General features: G+C 45.0%; 1 protein-coding gene across 1 annotated transcript in view; it reads left to right on the plus strand.

Moving 5' to 3' along the window:
• LOC129712347 (cell adhesion molecule DSCAML1) overlaps positions 1-20,344 on the plus strand; it is a 463,662-nt gene that overhangs the window by 392,460 nt on the left and 50,858 nt on the right. The window contains 4 exon segments of the mRNA XM_055660700.1: positions 5,270-5,423; positions 12,114-12,231; positions 16,571-16,734; positions 18,163-18,261. Of these exon segments, the coding sequence (XP_055516675.1) occupies positions 5,270-5,423; positions 12,114-12,231; positions 16,571-16,734; positions 18,163-18,261 (535 nt within the window).

The raw sequence follows: 20,344 nt of genomic DNA on the forward strand, positions 1-20,344 counted from the left end.
CGCCTGGAATTCATTGTTTAACAGAGGGTTTACCTCAGATCGCAGGGCTCCATGGACTCCAATTTAATAGATGTTGCAGGAAGATTGTTTCCAATGTTGGGGAAGTCCAGAACAAGGGGTCACAGTTTAAGGATAAGGGGGGAATCTTTTAGGACCGAGATGAGAAAAACATTTTTCACACAGAGAGTGGTGAATCTCTGGAATTCTCTGCCACAGAAGGTAGTTGAGGCCAGTTCATTGGCTATATTTAAGAGGGAGTTAGATGTGGCCCTTGTGGCTAAAGGGATCAGGGGGTATGGAGAGAAGGCATGCTGAGTTGGATGATCAGCCATGATCATATTGAATGGCGGTGCAGTCTCGAAGGGCCGAATGGCCTACTCCTGCACCTATTTTCTATGTTTCTATGTTTCTATGTTGTGACACAAGCTCACATAAAGGCAGGGAGCCTTTCGCAATGTCATAAGGTCATAAGTGATAGGAGTAGAATTAGGTCATTTGACCCATCCACTCCACCAATCAATCATGGCTGATTCATCTCTCCCTCCGAACCCCATTCTCCTGCCTTCTCCACATAACCTCTGAACCTCTTCTAATCAAGAATCTATCTATCTATGCATTAAATATATTTGCTGACTTGGCCTCCACAGCCTTCTGTGGCAAATAACTCCACAGATTCACCACCCTCTTAACTAAAGAAATTTCCCTTCATCTCCTCCCTAAAATAACGTCCTTTAATTCTGAATGTCATCCTGAAATTTCCAGCTTTACACCTCCCCTTCCCCTCCCATCAATCCCCAAAACTTCCGTGAATTCCCCAAAACACTGAGACAATTGCATTGCAATTGCAATAATTTCATGGAAAGATAAAATTCAGAAAAGCACCAATTAAATGTAACCATGATCTGCAGTTCCTCCCTACACCAATTAAATGTAGGATTGGTTTGGACTCATTCTAAACTTGATTATGAAGCTTCCTCTCAGGATATTTTGATTGGCATTTATTTGCACCTATATGTTTTTGAAATTGACATTTTTTGGACATTTTGAATTGGAGCCAGCATAGGAAATAAATTAATTCCCGACCATTTTTCCATCCTCACCATTGCTCATGCTCTCTGCCACATTCCCGCTTTACAGCGTAAGACAGCATAAGACAGGATGTTAAAGGATGTCGCTATCACCAGCCTCTACACCATTCACTCTATCAGCACTTCACATTCCCCCAAGAATGCAGCCAACATAATCAAGGATTCTCCACCCCTGTCTTTCCCTCTTCTCTCCTCACCCTCAGGAACAGCTTCTTCCCCGCTGTTATCAGACTTCTGAATGGTTCTCCCATCAGCTAGAGTGTAGACCCAATCTTCCAACCAACCCCATTGCAGCAATGGGCATTTTCTCTGTAACTGCAATGCAATAATGCTGTAAAACTCCATTCTGCTCTCTGGTATATTTGTTTTTGCACTCTCTGAGGTAGTTGTGTATGGGTTGATTGTATTGGATACTGGATAGTATGATTTGATAACATTGGGAAGGATGGAAACAAAAATCTGTAAGAGGATCTTAGAAATGCTGATGAATAATGCTGTTAAGTCAACATATTCCAGCAATGGTCCAGGCCAAGTACCATGTTAGAGTATTTTCCCCTGCTTTTCAAACATTACTATTCCAAACATTACTATTCCTATTACTATACCCAAGCAATCGTTCCAGGTGCGACAGAGGTTTACCTGCATCTCCTCCAACCTCATCTATTGCATCCGCTGCTCTAGATGTCAGCAGATCTATATCGGTGAGACCAAGCGGAGGTTGGGCGATCGTTTTGCCGAACGCCTCCGCTCGGTCCGCAATAACCAAACTGACTCAGGTGGCTCAGCACTTCTAAACCCCCTCCCACTCCGTCTCCGACCGCTCTGTCCTGGGTCTCCTCCATGGCCACAGCGAGCAGCACCGGAAATTGGAGGAACAGCACCTCATATTCCGTTTGGGGAATCTGCATCCTGGGGGCATGAACATCGAATTCTCCCAATTTTGTTAGTCCTTGCTGTCTCCTCCCCTTCCTCAGTCCCCCTGCTGTCTCCTCCCATCCCCCAGCCTTCGGGCTCCTCCTCCTTTTTCCTTTCTTGTCCCCGCCCCCGATCAGTCTGAAGAAGGGTTTCGGCCCGAAACGTTGCCTATTTCCTTCGCTCCATAGATGCTGCTGCACCCGCTGAGTTTCTCCAGCTTTTTTGTGTACCTTTAATTACTATTCCTTAGTCAGTCTCTTTCTACCATTTAGTAGCTCTTCCGTAACTCAAATAGGGAGATACTTTCAATAGGCAAAAAAAAATCAATTGCATTGCTAAAGCAGCTTTAATGAACTCAAGATGCCTCAAAGGCTCTGAGGTACTTTTTAAGTATCGATTTTATTATAATGGAGAAAACACAGAAGTGAATTTACTCCCAACAAGTTCTTACTAACAGCAATCGATGACAATTCTTTTTTGTGAGGCGGGGTAAATATGGAGCAGGAGATTGGGGCAGCTCATCTCTTCTTCACAAAACCAGCGTGGAATACCTTAGGAGTGGGAGACGTTAGACATCTTGTATCACAGCCAGCCACTGAAGCACTCCCTCAATACCACAACGGCAACACCAGCCTAACCTTTTTGTGCGTTAGTCTCCATGGTGGGATTTGTTTTAGTGTTTAGTTTTAGTGATACAGCATGGAAACAGACCCACTGAGTCCGCAATGATCATCGATCACCCATTTACAGACTCCCTACACATTACAGCCAATTTATTTTTACCGAGGCACATTAACCTCACACACCCGCACCTTTTGGGAATATGGGAAGAAACCAGAGCACTATGAGTGAACCCATGCAGTCACAGGGAGAGCGTGCAAACTTCGCTACAGACAGCACCCGAGGTCAGGATTGAACCTGGGTTCTCTGGCGTGGAGAGGCAGCAGCTCTGTGCTGCCACAATGATCTGACATACAGACAAGAGTAGCTAAGCCACAGAGTGTAACATTCTATTTTTGTCCATTTGGCCCCCAAGAGTCAGGGCCACCATTAATTGGGGAAATACCAATCTTTCGCCAACATGTTCAACCCTCACCAACTATTCTGCCAACGTCCATCTCCTGACACATCTATCTTTGCAACATACCCTGGACGTTGCTTTAAAAAGGAGATGAGGAGGAGATTCTTTAGCCAGAGGGTGGTGAGTCTGTGGAATTAATTGCCACAGACTGCTGTGGAGGTCAAGTCATTGGGTATTTTTAAAGCGGAGATTGACAGGTAATTGATCAGTAAGGCTGTCAAAGATTACAGGGAGAAGGCAGGAGAATGAGGTTGAGAGGGAAAGATAGATCAGCCACGATTGAATGACAGGATAGATTCGATGGGCTGAATGGCCTAATTTGCTCCAATGACTTATGAACTTATACCACCCGACAAATTGGAAAGCGAACAACCTTACTTTCATCTGATCGGATATTTCTTGATTAGCGGTCATCCCATGCCTTCCCGCCTGAATTTTGATCATGAATAAACAAAAGCAAAAACAAAGAATGATAAATGATTTTGCGAGGGGGAGAATTTTCTGGGAAAAAGAAAAAAAGATGAATTTCATTTAAAACGCTGTGATTTTTCTCCAGACCAGCTTGCAGCTGCATTCTGCAGATTAATTTTTGAATGCCCGGGGCATTGGTGAAGGATTGACAGCCCTATATTGGCTCCCCAAGCACGGACCACGCCTTATTAGAAAATTGCAGGCCTAAAATCATCACCTGTTGATCCTTGGCACTGAGAACGGTCTTCTGGGCACCTTTAATGTGACCCTCCTGCAGCTGACAAGTCCAGCTTCACACCATTCGGAAGCTAGGCAGTCAGAGAAAGAACCATCATATTTTAACACTGCAAGCCAGCATGTCCTGTGGAGAGAGAATAGTTTCTATTGATACATTCAATTGACAATGTGGTGGGGGGGGGGGGTCTATGTCAATCTTCTTTTCTGGGACATTAGGATTTAAAATCCTACTATGATTGCTGGCCTCCGAAAATGACATTTTCTTTTTCTTTTGTTGTAATATACTCTCGCCTGAATTAGAAGTATTGTTTCCAGTGTTACTGTAGATTTCTCCAAGGCAACTTTGACAACATGCCAGCAACATAACTGTATCAGATCCCCATGGTTTTAACTAGCCGCTTTGATGAACAGATTACAACTCCATGGCAACACGCAGCTCGGATAGTGAAATGAATTTGAAGCAGAGGTTTTGATAAGTAGCAATTTGCAGACCTCCTGTCACCTTGTCACCGTAGTGCCGGCGTTCGGGCTTTGTAAAGAACGCAACCTCCTTTCTCTGTTTGTGTCTTTCCTGATCTCCTTGTAGCCAAAATGATTTGTAAACCAGAAACCAAAATCAATGGAATGACAGGTGTGTAAATAGGAACAGGCCACGTTCGGTCCAATGAAAGAGAAAGTGGGTACATTCACCCGAAACGTCACCCATTCCTTCTCTCCAGAGATGCTGCCTGGCCCGCTGAGCTACTCCAGCATTTTGTATCTATCTTCGATTTCAAACCAGCATCTGCAGTTCTCTCCTACACATGAGTTGGTAAATGTGTTGCGTTAAGCTGGTGTCTCTTGGTAAGACATGACCAAGTATAGTTTGCAACGAGCGAGATTTTCACCTTTTATAGAGTCACGGTTAGTTTAGTTTATTGTCACGTGTATCGAGGTTCAGTAAAATGCTCCGGTCAGAACCTACCCGGGTCTCCGGCAATGTGAGGCAGCAGCTCTACCAACTGCGCCACTGTGCCACCCTCGTGCAGGTTTACCATAACTTCCCCACTTTGCAATTCTCCCCCTCGCAAAATCATTTATCGTTCTTTGTTTTTGCTTTTCATGGTCTTAATATCCTTTACCGATTGGAGTATTTCTAAACTTCAGTCCAAATAAACTCAAACGTTCCACGTAATAACAATCCTCTCTTCTCCTACTACTACTGAGTGTCTGATACTTCTCTAAATACATCCAATCTATTGAATACCAAGTGTAGGAAGCTGAGCAGTTGGATGAAGTTGGACTCTAAGGACACAAAGTGCTGGAGTAATTCAGTGGGTCAGGCAGCGTCTCTGGAGAACATGGATAGGTGACGTTTTGAGACGAGACCCATCTTCAGGCTGAAGGGACTGAACAGTTGAGACTGGACTGTAACCCACTGCCCAACACGACAGATGAAGCTGCTACGGACTAATCCAACACTGTTTCTCTCGCGCAGGCACCCAGTGAATACGAGGCTTCGCCGGAGACTTTGTACTACCAGATCCCAAACCTGAACAGCAAGCAGCAGTACTTGCTGTGGGTGGCAGCTGTCACATCGGCCGGTCGAGGCAACGCCAGCCACAAGGTCACCGGGGAACCTGCAGCAAAGGGTACGTCAGCAATCACCACTCGTCTCCTTGATACTAATCTGGGGTTCAACTGTAATTGCAACTGCACCTTGCGTTTTGGAACACAGTGCAAATGCTTTAAGAGATGAAATGCGGTGTACATTCCTGGAGCGAGACAGGGCCCCAAGGCTATCCACAACCCATTTGCCTCATTTCCCTGTAAACGTTTCCTATCTGTGTACCTGTCCATTTTAAAAGAAACTTGGACAGGTACATGGAAGGTAGGAAAGGTTTACGAGGAAATGGGCCAAATGTGGGCTGTTGGGACGCGACTGGGCAGTTGGGACTGGCTCAGATGGGACAGCTTGGTCGAAACGGACAAGTTCAGTTTGGTTAGATAGACACAAACGTATTGGAGTAACTCAGCAGGTCAGGCAGCATCTCTGAACAAAAAGGATGCTTCAGGTCGGGACCTTTAGTTCAGTTTGGTTTTAGTTTAGTTTAATTTAATTTAGTTTAGTTTAATGTGTTAAAACAGGCCCTTCGGCCCACCAAGTCTGCGACGCCCAACACGAGGTCTATTTTATTCCAATGTTGTATGCTATACACTTGCAGCAATTTACAGAACGCAATCAATCTACAAACCAGCACGTCTTTGGAATGTGGGACGAAACCGGGCCATCCGGAGAAAACCCATGCGGTCACAGGGAGAACGTACAAACTCCGTACATGCAGCACCCGTAGTTAGGATCAAACCCGGGTCTCTGGCACTGTAAGGCAGCAACTTTACCAGTGTGCCACTCACTGTGCCAGCTTAGGATGGAACATGTCGGGCCGAAGGGCCAGTGTCCGTGCTGCATGATGCATGACTAGGCCTCTTATCTCTAGATGAAGGGTCTCGACATGACACATCGACTGGCCATTTCCCTCCAACACCTCTCCTTTATTTTGCTCTCTTGCGCCTGCTTTGTGCCAGTGCCTGTGGGGTGTGTGGGCATAGGTGGGTGAGGGCTGTGTTTGGCCCTGCAACCCTGCTATGTAAGGGCTGCAGTAGGCGGCAGAGAAACCACTGATAGTTCCAGATATCTCAGCACAACTGGAAGACCTCAGCTGAAATATCTCAGCTGGTGACTGACTTGTTTGTCCATTTCAGACACCTTTTAAGAGGCAACCAAGTGGAGTGGGTCTAAAGCTGCATATAGTTCAAACTGTACAAGGACAGGAGATTTCCTTCCCTGCAGGATATTAGTGACCCAGATGGGTTGTAACAATCCGATAATTTTTGGTTGCCATCGGTATTAAAACTACGTACTTGTTGTTGGATTTTATCCCTAAATTCCAGATTATTACTTTAAATTTAAATTCCACAGCTGCCATGGTGGGATTTAGATTAAGAATTACAGTCCAGTATTGTAACCACTCTTCTGCTAAACTGCACACCCCTTTCTCCATGCATTTGTCACCAAACTCCCAGTTAACTTGTGTGAGACAGTTCAGTGAAAAGAGTCTGATGGACACAGCACATCAGGAAATAAAGAGAAAAACAATGATGGCTTTCGTCAGATGCCAAAGACCTGAAACATTAATCTTTTACCCGGCCCTGATGCTGAGAGTTCTATCGAACATTTCCAGCCTTGACTGCTTTATTTCAGATTTCTATCATCTGCAGGATATTATTTTTGTTCAGTGATGTAATTCCTTTGTTCTGGAAACAAAGATGGAGGAACAAGTCTCTGATCACTCACAGTCGAGCGTGTTCATTACCGAGTTCAAAATACTGCTCATTTTGAAGTAAATACTACCCAGGTTTGATCCTGGCTATGGATGTTGTCTGTACGGAGTGTGCATGTTCTCCCTGTGACCACGTGGGTTTCCCCCGGGTGCTCCAGTTTCCTCTCACGCTCCAAAGACGTGCAGGTTTGTAGGTTAATTGGCCTCGGTAAAGATTGTAAATTGTCTCCAATGTGTAGGAGAGTGTTAGTGTGTTGAGTGATCGCTGCTCAGTGCAGACTTGGTGGGCCAAACAGCCAAACTGAGGTCCATTTTAACATGCATTCCATTAAACATAAAAGTTTAGCGGGCATTGTTTAAATGTTAGTTGGAGCAGCTGGAGTGACCTGTAGCTCACCTTGTGTAGGTGGAGTATTAATCCCAGCCTCTCAGCCACTATTCCAGGGGTGGGTAAACTTTTCATGTTCGAATGCTGCATTAGGTTAGCTGTAATCTAATAAGGCCACATCCAAGAAACTTCAATTAGATATACTTCAAAATGTACATTGTTTTGTTAAATTAGCCCTCATGACTTACTAATATTCTAAGCCACTAGTCAGTCAGGGGTGGGTATTTTTGTTGACTGTTCTTTTACTCACATTAGGTTAGCTGTAATCTATTAAGGCCGCATCCAAGAAACTTCAATTAGATATACTTCAAAATGGACATTGTTTTGTTACAAAATTGGATTCCCTCAAATGGCCTTACTAATGGCCTTTAAGGCCGCTTGGGGCCGTCAGACAGGCAGGTTCCCCACCCCTGTTTTGTTGAATCTTCTTTTACTCTTTGGCATTTTAAATATGTTCATTTTAAGATTTAAATAAAAATAATAAAAGTCGAACAAAAACCTATTAATAAAAATAAAAGGATTTGTTCTACAAAATTTGGATTCATTCAAAAGGCCGCACTTAATGGCCTAGAAGGCCGCATGGGGCCTTAAGACCGCAGGTTCCCCACCCCTGTGCTAGGCCAATGCTGTGTGTTGTTTATATCAATGATTTGGATGAGAATGCAGAAAACGTAATCAGTATGTTTGCAGATAACACTTAAGTGGCTGGTATTGTAAATAGCGAAGATGGTTATCAAAAAATATAGCAGAACATTGATCAGTTGGACATGCTGGACTTGAGGCCGCAGGCTCCCCACACCTGCACTAGTCCATCTCTGGCCCACTGACAAACTCCCTCAAGTAGTTCCTGGGACAAAATGGCACCAGGTCCCATTCAACTCCACAAATTAATAATATTGGAAATGTCAAGGAGCAAAGGGTGAGGGGGGTCAAGTTTAACAGAGACTGTGGGGCAAGTTCTTTATGCAGAGATTGGTGGGTGCCTGAATCACACTGCCAGGCGAGGTGGTTGAGGCAGATACAATAGTGACAGTAACAAGGCTGTCGGATGGGCACATGAATATGCAGGGAATAGACGGATATGGATCACGCACAGGCAGATTAGATTAATTTGGCATCATGTCCAGCGCCTACATTGTGGGCCAAAGAGCTTGTTCCTGTGCTGTACTGTTCTATGTTCCAGATTCTATATTCATACAAAATAAAAATATAATATGTTATGAAAACTCCACAATATCTGCGGAATGAGAAACAATTAATATTTCAGGTCCAAGACACTTGAATTGATTTAATTTACTAATTTATTGAAATTTGAGTTTATTATATACAGTATTCGCTATGTTGTGTTTTGGGCTGTTACGCTGCTGCAAGTAAGAATGTATTTGTTCCAATGTCAATACATATGACAATTAAACACCGAAGATAGACACAAAATGCTGGACAGAGTAACTCAGCGGGACAGGCAGCATCTCTGGAGAGAAGGGATGGGTGACGTTTCAGGTTGAGATCCACCTTCAGTCACCCGTTCCTTCTCTCCAGAGATGCTGCCTGTCCCGCTGAGTTACTCCATCCAACATTTTGTGTCCATCATCGGTGTAAACCAGCATCTGCAGTTCCTTCCTAACAATTAAACACTCTTGACTCTAGACTCTTCAACAAACCAGGGAGGGGGAAAAAAACAAGTTAGTTCTTAGTTGAATTGGATGTAGGGCTCTGATTGGAAGAACAATGGGAATATCTCTGATGGCGTGAGATCAAATAGGTTGACGTGGCAGATTGTGTTTCTCTGTCTGTGTGAGGTGTCGCTAACCGCAGGGTTGTGGCCCATGCCCACCAAACAAGACTGCAGTAATGAAGAGAGAAGAAAGCTGAGCCTAGATCACAGATAGATGACCGGCAGATTTCACAAACCAGAGTGGGTTAACTGACAGACAAAGCTGATCTATTATTCAAAGCTGTAATACCCATAGCCATTTCATCAGAAGGGTGGGCACTGCTAACAAATGCCTTGCTGTTTGAGGTGTGCAATTTTGCTTCCTACTCCCTTTTTGAAGCATTTGAAGGTGTGCTGAATAAGCTGTGAGCTGTATCCTGTCTGCGCCTCCCTTTTGTCACAGTGAGCGTCTCCTAATGTTTTTCAATATCTGATTGAACTTTCAATCAGCGAGCCTTTCTGCCGATCTTATGTAAATGCTCATTGTCAGCTTGTGTGTTGAACGGGTATTATTAACCTCACAGGTCAAGTTCTTCCATTGGTAAATGATAACAAGGTAAGTAATGCTCTTAGTTTCCCTCTTACTACTGCCTTCTCGAGCTCACGGCTTCATTAAGAGTTTATGCAGTTGCTTGTTAGTTTGGCATCTCGACAGCAGAAGGGATTTGATTCCCTTTTGAAGCCTGTCTTCAGCCTAGCTGTCCCTGGAGTGTGGAGGCATGGTAAACAGATTCACTGAACAAAGACAGCCTGCAAATAGATTTGTCCGCTTAAGCGATGGTGTGAGCATCGCACGCCCCTCGCACATCACTAACGCTGCCGTTAATTGACAAGACTCTGCCATTTTTATTGGGGCGTTGAAAGGAAGAATGTCGGAGAACGGCACGGCTGAAGAAACATCTCAGTCAGTAGCCATCAATGGCCCAGTGATGCTGCGATTGTACGCTGGGCTACATAGTCCTGCCAGAGTAGACCATTCCAACGTTCTACAGTTGCCCAATGACTGGAGACCCAGTTAATAGGTCTCCTCTTGGACCATAGCTGAGTGGCAACATGGAAACAAGGAACTTCGGATGCTAGTTTACCCGACACATAAAATGCTGGAGGAACTCAGCGGGCCGGGCAGCATCTCTGAGTCTGAAGAAGGATCCCGACCCTATCCATATTCTCCAGAGATGCTGCCTGACCCACTGAGTTACTCCAACACTTTGTGTCCTTTTATTTAAAGATTAAATGCTGTGCTGAGACCAGGTGCCAGCTCTTGGACACCTCCTCATACCTACTCCTGATCATAGCCCCACAGATGAACAGCAGGGTATGAAGTCCCAGGCTGCTATTTTATACAGTGAAATCCCCCTAGAGTTAAGCCTTTCCATGGGATCTTCTTATTTCCTAAGAAGGCTATTTTGGCCCATTTAGTCTTTGCCGACTCACAAAGCAGTCCCATCCCCTATTAATGTTCTCCTCTATTGCCCATTTACCCCACATTCAGCATTCAGTTGAGTGATAATCCCAATTCCAATCCCACCCCACCCCACCATGCAGGATCAACAGGTGGGAACTGATACCATGAGCCCAGTTGCTAGCTTCCAGTTGTAGACATTGACAGAGGGAAAGTGGGACATTGTGAGTGGGTAAAATAGGCTCCTCATTATCATCTATATTACACAAGCTGAACACAGGATGCTGGATTGCCGTTGATGTCAGTGGAACAATACCTCAGTCGGTACTTTGCAATCACAAATGAATTATTCCAAATCATTTGAAGTGTGAGGTGATCACGAGCACACAAATCCATGGCTCTTTGCTTAATCTATCCATTGAGGTTAGTCATGGAGGAGTGATATCATTGAAGTCAATATTACGACACACCTTGGACATGGATTTATGATTCACGAAAACTGCCGTGAATCTGTTCTTCATTGTCAGAGAGTTTTTTTTTCCCCCTGAATTGGCCTGGAGTTGTTCAATACATTACACACCATACTTTAAACTGTCCTTAAATTCTCTGCATTGCATGTTACAATATTATTTTGCATGATAATTGCAAACTGTGGATGGCGTAATACACAATACTCAAAGTGCCATGTACTGCGTACACTATATTGTACCTGTTACAATGCACTGTGCACAATGATTGTGAACTGTGAATAGTTTAGTTTAGTTCAGAGATACAGTGTGGAAACAGGCCCTTCAGCCCACACCGACCATCGATCACCCGAACATTAGTTCCATGTTATCCCCCTTTCTCATCCTACACTCCTGGAGCAATTTACAGAAGCCAATTAACCGACAAATCTTTGAACTATGAGAGGAATCCGGAACACCCAGAGAAAACCCACTCGGTCACAGGGAGAACGTGCAAACTCTATACAGACAGCATCGCAGTCAGGATCGAACCCGGGTCTCTGGTGCTGTGAGGCAGCATCTCTACCGCTGCACCACACCCAAATATTCAATGCTCTAAACCCCTTGCACTATGGTATATTGTCTATTTATCCATAGTTTGTATTTATGGAATGTAGCCAACATTTGTCACCTGTCCTTAATCACCCTTGACAAGGTGATGGTGACCATTTACTTGAACCACAGTGGAAGTGGTGGAAGTGGTCGCACAGACCTGTGGGGTTAGGGACAAGTTCCAGATTTCAGATCCACTAATGATGAAGAAATTGTGACATAGTCCCCAGTTAGGAGGCTGTGTGACTTGGAGGTGAATCTGCAGTGGATGCAAGGTACTGCTGCGTTGTGTAATATATTGTAGGCATCAAGCTCTGGATTGTACCTCCTTTATTAGTTGATGTATACTGTACAAGACGTGGGACTGTACACTATTTTAGGTGGTAAATAACATAGAGCAAGACTCGAAAAGGTAAAGCTTCCTTGATTTGAATTGCAGCCCCAGCGAGGATCATTGCGTTTGGAGGAACAGTGACTACGCCTTGGATGAAAGATGTGTTTCTGCCGTGTCGAGCTGTGGGTGACCCCGGACCCACCGTCAAGTGGACCAAAGACAGGTAGGTAGGATGGGAAGAACTCGGGGAATATCGAAAGAATGGATCGACTGGGTTTGTATTCACTGGAATTTAGAAAGTTGAGAGGGGATCTTGTAGAAACATACAAAATTCTTCAGAGGTTGCACAGGGTAGATGCAGGAAAATGTTCCCGATGTTGGGGGAGTCCAGAACCAGGGGTCACAGTTTAAGAATAAGGGGTAGGCCATTTAGGACTGAGATGAGGAAAAACCTTTTCACCCAGAGAGTTGTGAATCTGTCGAATTATCTGCCCCAGAGGGCAGTGGAGGCCAATTTACTGGATGTTTTCAAGAGAGAGTTAGATATAGTTCTTAGAGCTAACTGAATCAAGGGATATGGGGAGAAAGCAGGAACGGGGTACTGATTTATTTTGATTAGCCATGATCATATTGAATGTCGGTGCTGGCTCGAAGGGCTAAATGGCCTATTCCTGGCACCTATTTTCTATGTTTCTATGTTTTTATCTCTGATGGGGTGAGATCAAATAGGTTAACGTGGCAGATTGCGTTAAGCAAACAGATCACACGATTAGCTCTTACCCCTTTAACCCATGAATTCCCTCAAGATCACAAATGGTCAGTGAGGCCGATGCATCAGTGGTAAAAATCTGCAGTGTTGGGATCATTGTTGCATCTTACCCATCTATATCTCTGTGTCTCCGCTAACTCTTGACCCAGAACGTCACCCATTCCTTCTATCCAGAGATGCTGCCTGTCCCGCTGAGTTACTCCAGCGTTTTGTGTCCATCTTCGGTGTCAACCAGCATCTTCAGTTCGCTCCTAGACATAAAGCATTTGAGATCTCTCTCCGATACTTTGCCTGCAGTGCACCCCCCACAGGCAGACTTTCCAGGGCTCTTTGAGGTCCTGCACGATGGCGGGGCTCGTGTGGGGAGCAAGGGAATTCCGACAAGTCTCTCTGTCCCTCAAAATGATGCAACCGTTGACCAATAATGCAAACAGCTTAGACAGTTGCCATGGAAATGATTGCTGCTTAGATGTCTAATGATATTCATCGAGAGATAAAGGATGATAACAAGAACTGGGGCAGCAATGCAGTCTGACAAATAATAACACTCCTGACCAAACAAGATACCATAACCTTGAAGATACAGTGTATGATATTTTTCCTTCAATTTTTAATGTTATAATAATACATACTCTGTGTTTAGAATCGTGGAATCTATTTATCTGGAGGTAACAATCTCTGTATTATATATGATTTAACAAAAGGGAATAGAGAGGGGCATTTCAAAAAGTGTTAAAAGAAAATGCATTAATTCTGGGCTATTGTTATAAATGGAGTGGTTCCTGCAACATGGACAAAATGGAGCCCGCCACTACATCTACATCAGAGAAGCTGTGATCCAGAATATGTCATTCTGCCATATGTTGACCAAAAGACATCCTCCTGGAGGAAGCCCAGGCTGCAAATAGGTTATAATAGTCTGAAGGAGGGTGTCGACCCAAAACGTCACCCATTCCTTCTCTCCAGAGATGCTGCCTGTCCCGCTGAGTTATTCCAGCTTTTTGTATCTATCTTCGGCATCTGCGGCTCCTTCCTGCAAATAGGTTATATGCAAGATGTTTCTGTGTGCGTCTCAAAGGCGCGTCTGCGAGCAGTGCCTCCTGAATCCGTTAGTGAATGTGATCAGAAGGTCCTCCCCAGGCCCTTCACAGACAAGCTCGTTCACCTCACACAAATGGTTTACCAGCCCTCCAGGAAAGTCCCGCACTCTCCAGGAGCCGAACATTTATTTCCAGGACACTGATGCTGCCAACCACAGGCTAAATCATTGCAGCCTTAAATAAAATCGCTTTAGCAACTTTGAACGGCCTGTGGGGATCAGACTGCTGCAACCAGAAGAGTCGCTGCCTCACAGCTCCAATGACTGGGGTTCGACCCCACTGCTATCTGTGTGGTGTTTGCTCTTCCTTCCTGTGACTGAATGGGTTTCCCTCGGACCTCTGGTGGCCCAGCACATCTCAAAGCAAGTGTGCAAGAAGCAACCGCAGATGCTGGTTTACACCGAAGATAGATACAAAATGCTGGAGTAACTCAATGGGTCAGGCAGCATCTCTGGAGAGAAGGAATGGGTGATGTGGTTGAGACCCTTCTTCAGACCATATCCCAAAGCAATTCCCCTTGGGCAGCTTACAACCCAGCTGCATGAACCAGTTCATGAACGTTGATTTCCCTCATTTCAAATAACTCCTGCATTCCCTCCCCCCTCTACACCCCCCCATTCCGCACTTAGTCATCATACTAGTTCGACTGTTATGAAGCCGATAACTGCACCGAAGTGACTGAAAGGAGAAAATGTTGCTATTTACCTTATATCTTGCATGTTAGCACATCTTCCCCAACCAACATTGGACCATTATGGCTCACTCTGGGTCTCCTCCATGGCCAGAGTGAGCAACACCGGAAATTGGAGGAACAGCACCTCATATTCTGCTTGGGGAGTCTGCATTCTGCGGGCATGAACATTGAATTCTCCCAATTTTGTTAGCCCTTGCTGTCTCCTCCCCTTCCTTAGCCCTTGGGCTGTCTCCTCCCATCCCCCCGCCCTCGGGCTCCTCCTCCTCTTTTTTCCTTCCTTCTCCCCGTCTCCCCCTATCAGTCTGAAGAAGGGTTTCGGCCCGAAACGTTACCTATTTCCTTCGCTCCATAGATGCTGCTGCACCCGCTGAGTTTCTCCAGCATTTCTGTGTACCTTGGACCATTATGGACTCCACTCTTGAGGTCGTCTGTACCCCCACCCCCACCCCCGCCCCCCGTCCCACAACACCCCAATCTTCCATTCTGAAGAAGGGTTCAGACCCAAAGCATCACCTATTTCTTTTCTCCTGAAACGCTGCCTGTCCCACTGAGTTACTCCATCACTCTGTGTCTTTACTTTAGTGGGAGCGGGTTCTTTGATTGTGAGTAAAGAGTCATCCAATTGCCATGAGGAGATGGTGATGAATGGTTGCAGGAACGTGAGGGTGAGATCGTTCAACAGGTAGTCGTGTGAGCAAAGCTCCGGGACTCGGAAGGAGATGAGGAGAAATTTCTTTAGCCGGAGGGTGGTGAATCTGTGGAATTCTTCACCACAGAAGTCTGCGGAGGCCAAGTCAGCAGATATTTTTAAGGCAGCGATAGATAGATTCTTTATTAGTACGGGTGTCAGTTATTGGGAGATGGCAGGATAATAGGGTTAGGAGGGAGAGATAGATCAGCCATGATTGTGTGGTGGAGTAGACTTGATGGACTGAATGGCCGAATTCTAATCCTATCACTTAGGACCTTATGACCTTATGACTATGCCCATCTGGAGTTGGTAACCTCAGTTCAAGTGAACGAAGACAAGGTAAAAGAAGGCAATGTAGGCTACACGGCAAAACATAATATGTTGAAAAGATCTCCTGCTTATGTGACAACTTATGTAACATTGTAACAACCAACCAAAAAAACTCCACAGTCTTCGCGGAATCAAATCCAATCATAGAATTCGTACAGCATTGGTTGAGGCCATTTGGACCAACAAGTACGTCTATGTTGATAGGCACAGAATGCTGGAATAACACAGCCTGTCAGGCAGCATCTCTGGAGAAAAGGAATGTGTGACATTTCAGGTCAAGACCCTGAAGAAGGGTCTCAACACAAAATGCCACCTTTTCCTTTTCTCCAGAGATGCTATTTGACCCTCTGAGTTACTCCAGCATTTTGTATCTATATTTGGTGAAAACTAGCATCTGCAGTTCCTTCCTACACAAATATTTGTTGGTTCCTGGTAAAGCAGTCATATTATCTTCCTCCTCATTCGCCGTATCCCTGCAAGTTATTCCCTCAAGTACCCATCCAATTCCCTTCTGAAGGTTCTGATTGATTCAGTTTCCACCACCGTTACAACCAGTAACCACTTTGTAATATTTTCTTCTTTGGGTGATATATTTTTTTTCTCTCTAAGTGATATTTTTGTCCATCACAGTCCCCTTGTGTCTTTAGACTTTTACGTCTATATATCTCATGATCCTTAAACTATCTGCTGAGGCAAAGAACTTTGCTCTGTTCACCCTAAATAAGACCCATCATGCTCTCGTACACCTCCATAAAATCACCTCCATAAAATCTCCTCCCAAACCTTCTTTGCTTCAATGAGGACGACCCCTGCCTCTCCTAGCCCTTAATTGCTGCAACCTTTCCACTACATGGTATCTACACAGTCTCTCTGGAACCTCATGGCTGTGGATGTATTGCAATGAGAAATCTCAATGGGAAGGGAAGTCAACGGTGCCATCTTGTGTGATAATGAACTAGAGTTTGGTGTCTGTTGCAGTGAGCACTCTGCTATCCCAGTGCAAGTCGATGGTCACAGAATGATCTACAACAACGGCACCTTGTTTCTTCGCTCGGTCAAGGCAGAGGATTCTGGGTACTACACCTGCATGGCCACCAATACCTGGGGCTTCGACACAATCATTGTCAACCTCCTGGTGCAAGGTGAGTGTGTTCAACTTCGTTCCTTACTCCTCCTTCAAAGTTGCCACATTAATGGCGACAATGTCTTCAGCTAGTTTCCCCTCAAACTCTGGACATCTTGCCCCAAATCCCTTAATCTCCACTCGCCCCTTATTCTTAATGATCGTGATTCAAAGTGGAATAATCTTAAAAATCTCCGCCACGCTGACCGTGTCCCAACAATGGAGTTGCTTTGGCATTTATGTTTGGAGTTTGGACTTCCCCAAATACCAACCAAAACATTTAAAATAACCTAAGGTTATGGATGTGCATGTTTATCCCCTTGATAATCTCAAGGTAGCGCCTTTACTCCAGAATAGAACTGAATTGGCCTGAGGTAAACCTTTCCTCCTCCTCTCACCCAACCCTACACTTTGAAGAATTGTCCAATAGAATACACTCCTCACCCCTTTCACCAAAGACCCACCAGGTATTCATTCAATTCCTAGTAAAAGATAGTACTGCCTTTGATTGTGTGACTCTTTCTGCATTCCATGTCACATCAACTCCACCTCTGCATTGTTCATTTTAGCTCCCTGGCTACAATTAGTTCTGAGAATGAAACACTGACCACATAACATAAAGACGTTATCTCTTTTAAAACACCCCAACTTCTCATCCCCAGCTTTTCTATTTTCTCCTCAAAGCTGGAATCTCTTATTCCGCTATAATCTCGTGCGTTACCCCTTTCTAAAGCCTTGATTGTAGCCAAAGATTTCATACTGAGCCCCTGATTCTAGCAACTGGTCAACTCCATTTACAATGGGATCCGTAGCCTGCTGACAGAAATTCTAACTCGTCAGATGAAAACCAGTGGTCCATAAACGTAAGAGGTCCCAAGAACATAAGGACACAAGAAAGTAGGAGAAGGAGTACTGCACCCAAACCCTCCAGCTGAACCCTTCAATCCATACACTCATGGATGGTCTACCACAGCCCCCCACTCCTCTTCTGGGCCAGTTCTTCAGTCATCAATTCCCAAGTCGTTTGTAAATCTATCTACCTCCTCTTTAGAAATATCTAATGATCCAGTTTCTTCAAGACTTTGGGGCAGAGAATTCCATGGAACTTCTAAATGTCCACATTCTGATCTTGTAACATTGTCCCCTCGTGTGAGATTCCCCCTCCCCTGGTGACAATATCTACCCAGTCATGCCCCATTTTAGGAGGTAGACATAATTGCTGGAGAAACTCAGCGGGTGCGGCAGCATCTATGGAGCGAAGGAAATAGGCAACGTTTCAGGCCAAAACCCTTCTTCAGACATAGAAGACCCCATTCTAGGGTCTTCTATGTTTCAATAAGATCTTCCTCCAATTCAGAACCCACTGTGTCTCAAACCTTGTTATTAAATGTGATATATGTAATAATTTAATTTACTTTTCACTTACAATATACTTCCTCCTTCCCAGTCCCACCTGACCAGCCTCGGCTGACGGTATCACGGACATCTGCCTCTTCCATTACATTGGCTTGGATCCCTGGTGACAATGGTGGCAGTTCAATCCGAGGTACTTGGAGGTGTTAATTCTGCAGCACTGACATTCGCTCTGTATTTGGAAGCATCAGTCTGTAAAGTATTGTTACGCCTACGTTGCCACATTTTTGTTTCCGCTTGTCAGTTTGGCACAGTAATAACACTCATGTGACTGGGTCAAGGCACCACCCTGATGAAATCTCACAGCCTGGATATTGTTGAATTCTGGGAGTTCAATTAGACATAAAACACGACAAGAATCAAGGGATATGGGTAAAAAGCCAGAACGGGGTACTGATTTTGGATGATCAGCCATAATCATATCGAATGGTGGGATGATCAGCCATCATGACGTTCAAATAACTCAAATACTAGAGGGCATAGTTTTAGGTTGAGAGAGGCAAAGTGTAAAGAAACTGTACGGGGCAAGTTTTGTACACAGAGGTTGGTGAGTGCCTGGAACGTACTGCTGGAGGCGATAGTTGATGGCAGATAAGATAGTGGCTTTAAGAGACTTCTGGATAGGCAGGGAATGGAGGGATGTGGATTGTATTGTATTGTATTGTATTGTATATCTTTATTGTCATTTCCTGAGTATTCACATACCCAGAGGAAACAAAAAAACGTTGCTCAACCAGTGTCCATTCAGTGTGCATTAAAAATAAATAGAAATAAAAATACATGTATCATGAACAAATTTAACACTCTACTAAACATTCAACAGGCGTTCCGATCGGCAGCGGCACAACAGTGGCTCTGCTGCAGTGTGTCCAGGTTGGTGGTTGGTGCGCGATACTTTGGCAGGGGGCAAACAGGATTATGTGTAGTCAGATGAGATTTGGTGTTGGCATCATGTGTTGCTCAGCCATTGTGGGCCAGAGGACCTGTTATTATGCTGTGCTGTTCTATGTTCAAATTGGTGACACATTGGAAGTGATTGTCCATAAGCCTGATGAAGGTGAGTCGGGGCAGAGCATCTCGGTCCTGGTGTCCTGTCCGAGAGACATTCCCTGGTAATACTTAATTCCATTTCATCTCATTCGTTTTATGTGACTTTTGCTGAGGTTCAGGTCCACAATGGCATTTGGTTGGCTGTTTGCTAATTGTCATGTATACTGAGATAGAATGACAGAGTTATCCAAGAATATGTTACCATGCATGGACACATCAGGTGGGACAATAGAGAAAATAAACCGAGTGCAGAATATAGTGTTGCAGCTACAGAGAAAACACAGGTAATAATACAACGTGTCTGCCCAATGGTACAGTGGAGGAAAGACAATGTGTGGGGTCTGAGTGGTCCTTGATTATGTTGGCTGCTTTCCCAAGGCAGCGTGAGTGTAGATGGAATCAAGGCGGGGGTGAGGCTAATCTGCGTGATGGACTGATGGACTGGGCTGCATTCCTAACTCTCTATAATCCCTTACGGTCTTGGGCAGAGCGTTTGCCGTACCAAGCTGTGATGCATTCCTGATAGGAAGCTTCCTCTATTGTGAATCCGCTCGGCGACTTAGCCTCAGTACCTTCAGTTTCCTCCCGCTACTCAACACTGCCACCCGGTGGAAGATGTCTGTAAGTCCTGGTTAGAGGTAGTATTAGCACTTGTGGGTGCAAGTAGAGATGAGGGGAATTGGCAGACCTCTCCTCTCCTATCCATTACAGAGACCCCTCTGCCAACTCTGAAAGCCAAGATCTCAATGCCATTTTGCTGCTTCACCTGGGGGTTGTGCTTTAGATCCTGGCTATGTCCACCCGCCTATTTAGCCCAGCAAGTTACAGGGAGGGGAGGCATGTTCCAACATTGCATTGCCCACTCTGTCACAACTGGAATTCCTTGCATTTCTGTGGCACAGTGGTTCAGCCGTAACATTGCCACCTTACAGTGCCAGAGACCTGGGTTCGATCCTGACTACGGGTGCTGTCAGTACGGAGTTTGTATGTTCTCCCCGTGACCGCGAGGGTTTTCTCCGGGTGCTCCGGTTTCCTCCCACATTCCATAGACGTACAGGTTTGTAGATGAATTGGCTTCTGTAAATTGTGTGTAGGATACACTGGAGTACGGATGATCGCTGGTCGGCGTGGACTCAGTGGGCCGGCCGCAGGGCCTGTTTCCACGC

The sequence above is a fragment of the Leucoraja erinacea genome, chromosome 32, assembly GCF_028641065.1.
Source record: "Leucoraja erinacea ecotype New England chromosome 32, Leri_hhj_1, whole genome shotgun sequence".
Taxonomy (NCBI): domain Eukaryota; kingdom Metazoa; phylum Chordata; class Chondrichthyes; order Rajiformes; family Rajidae; genus Leucoraja; species Leucoraja erinaceus.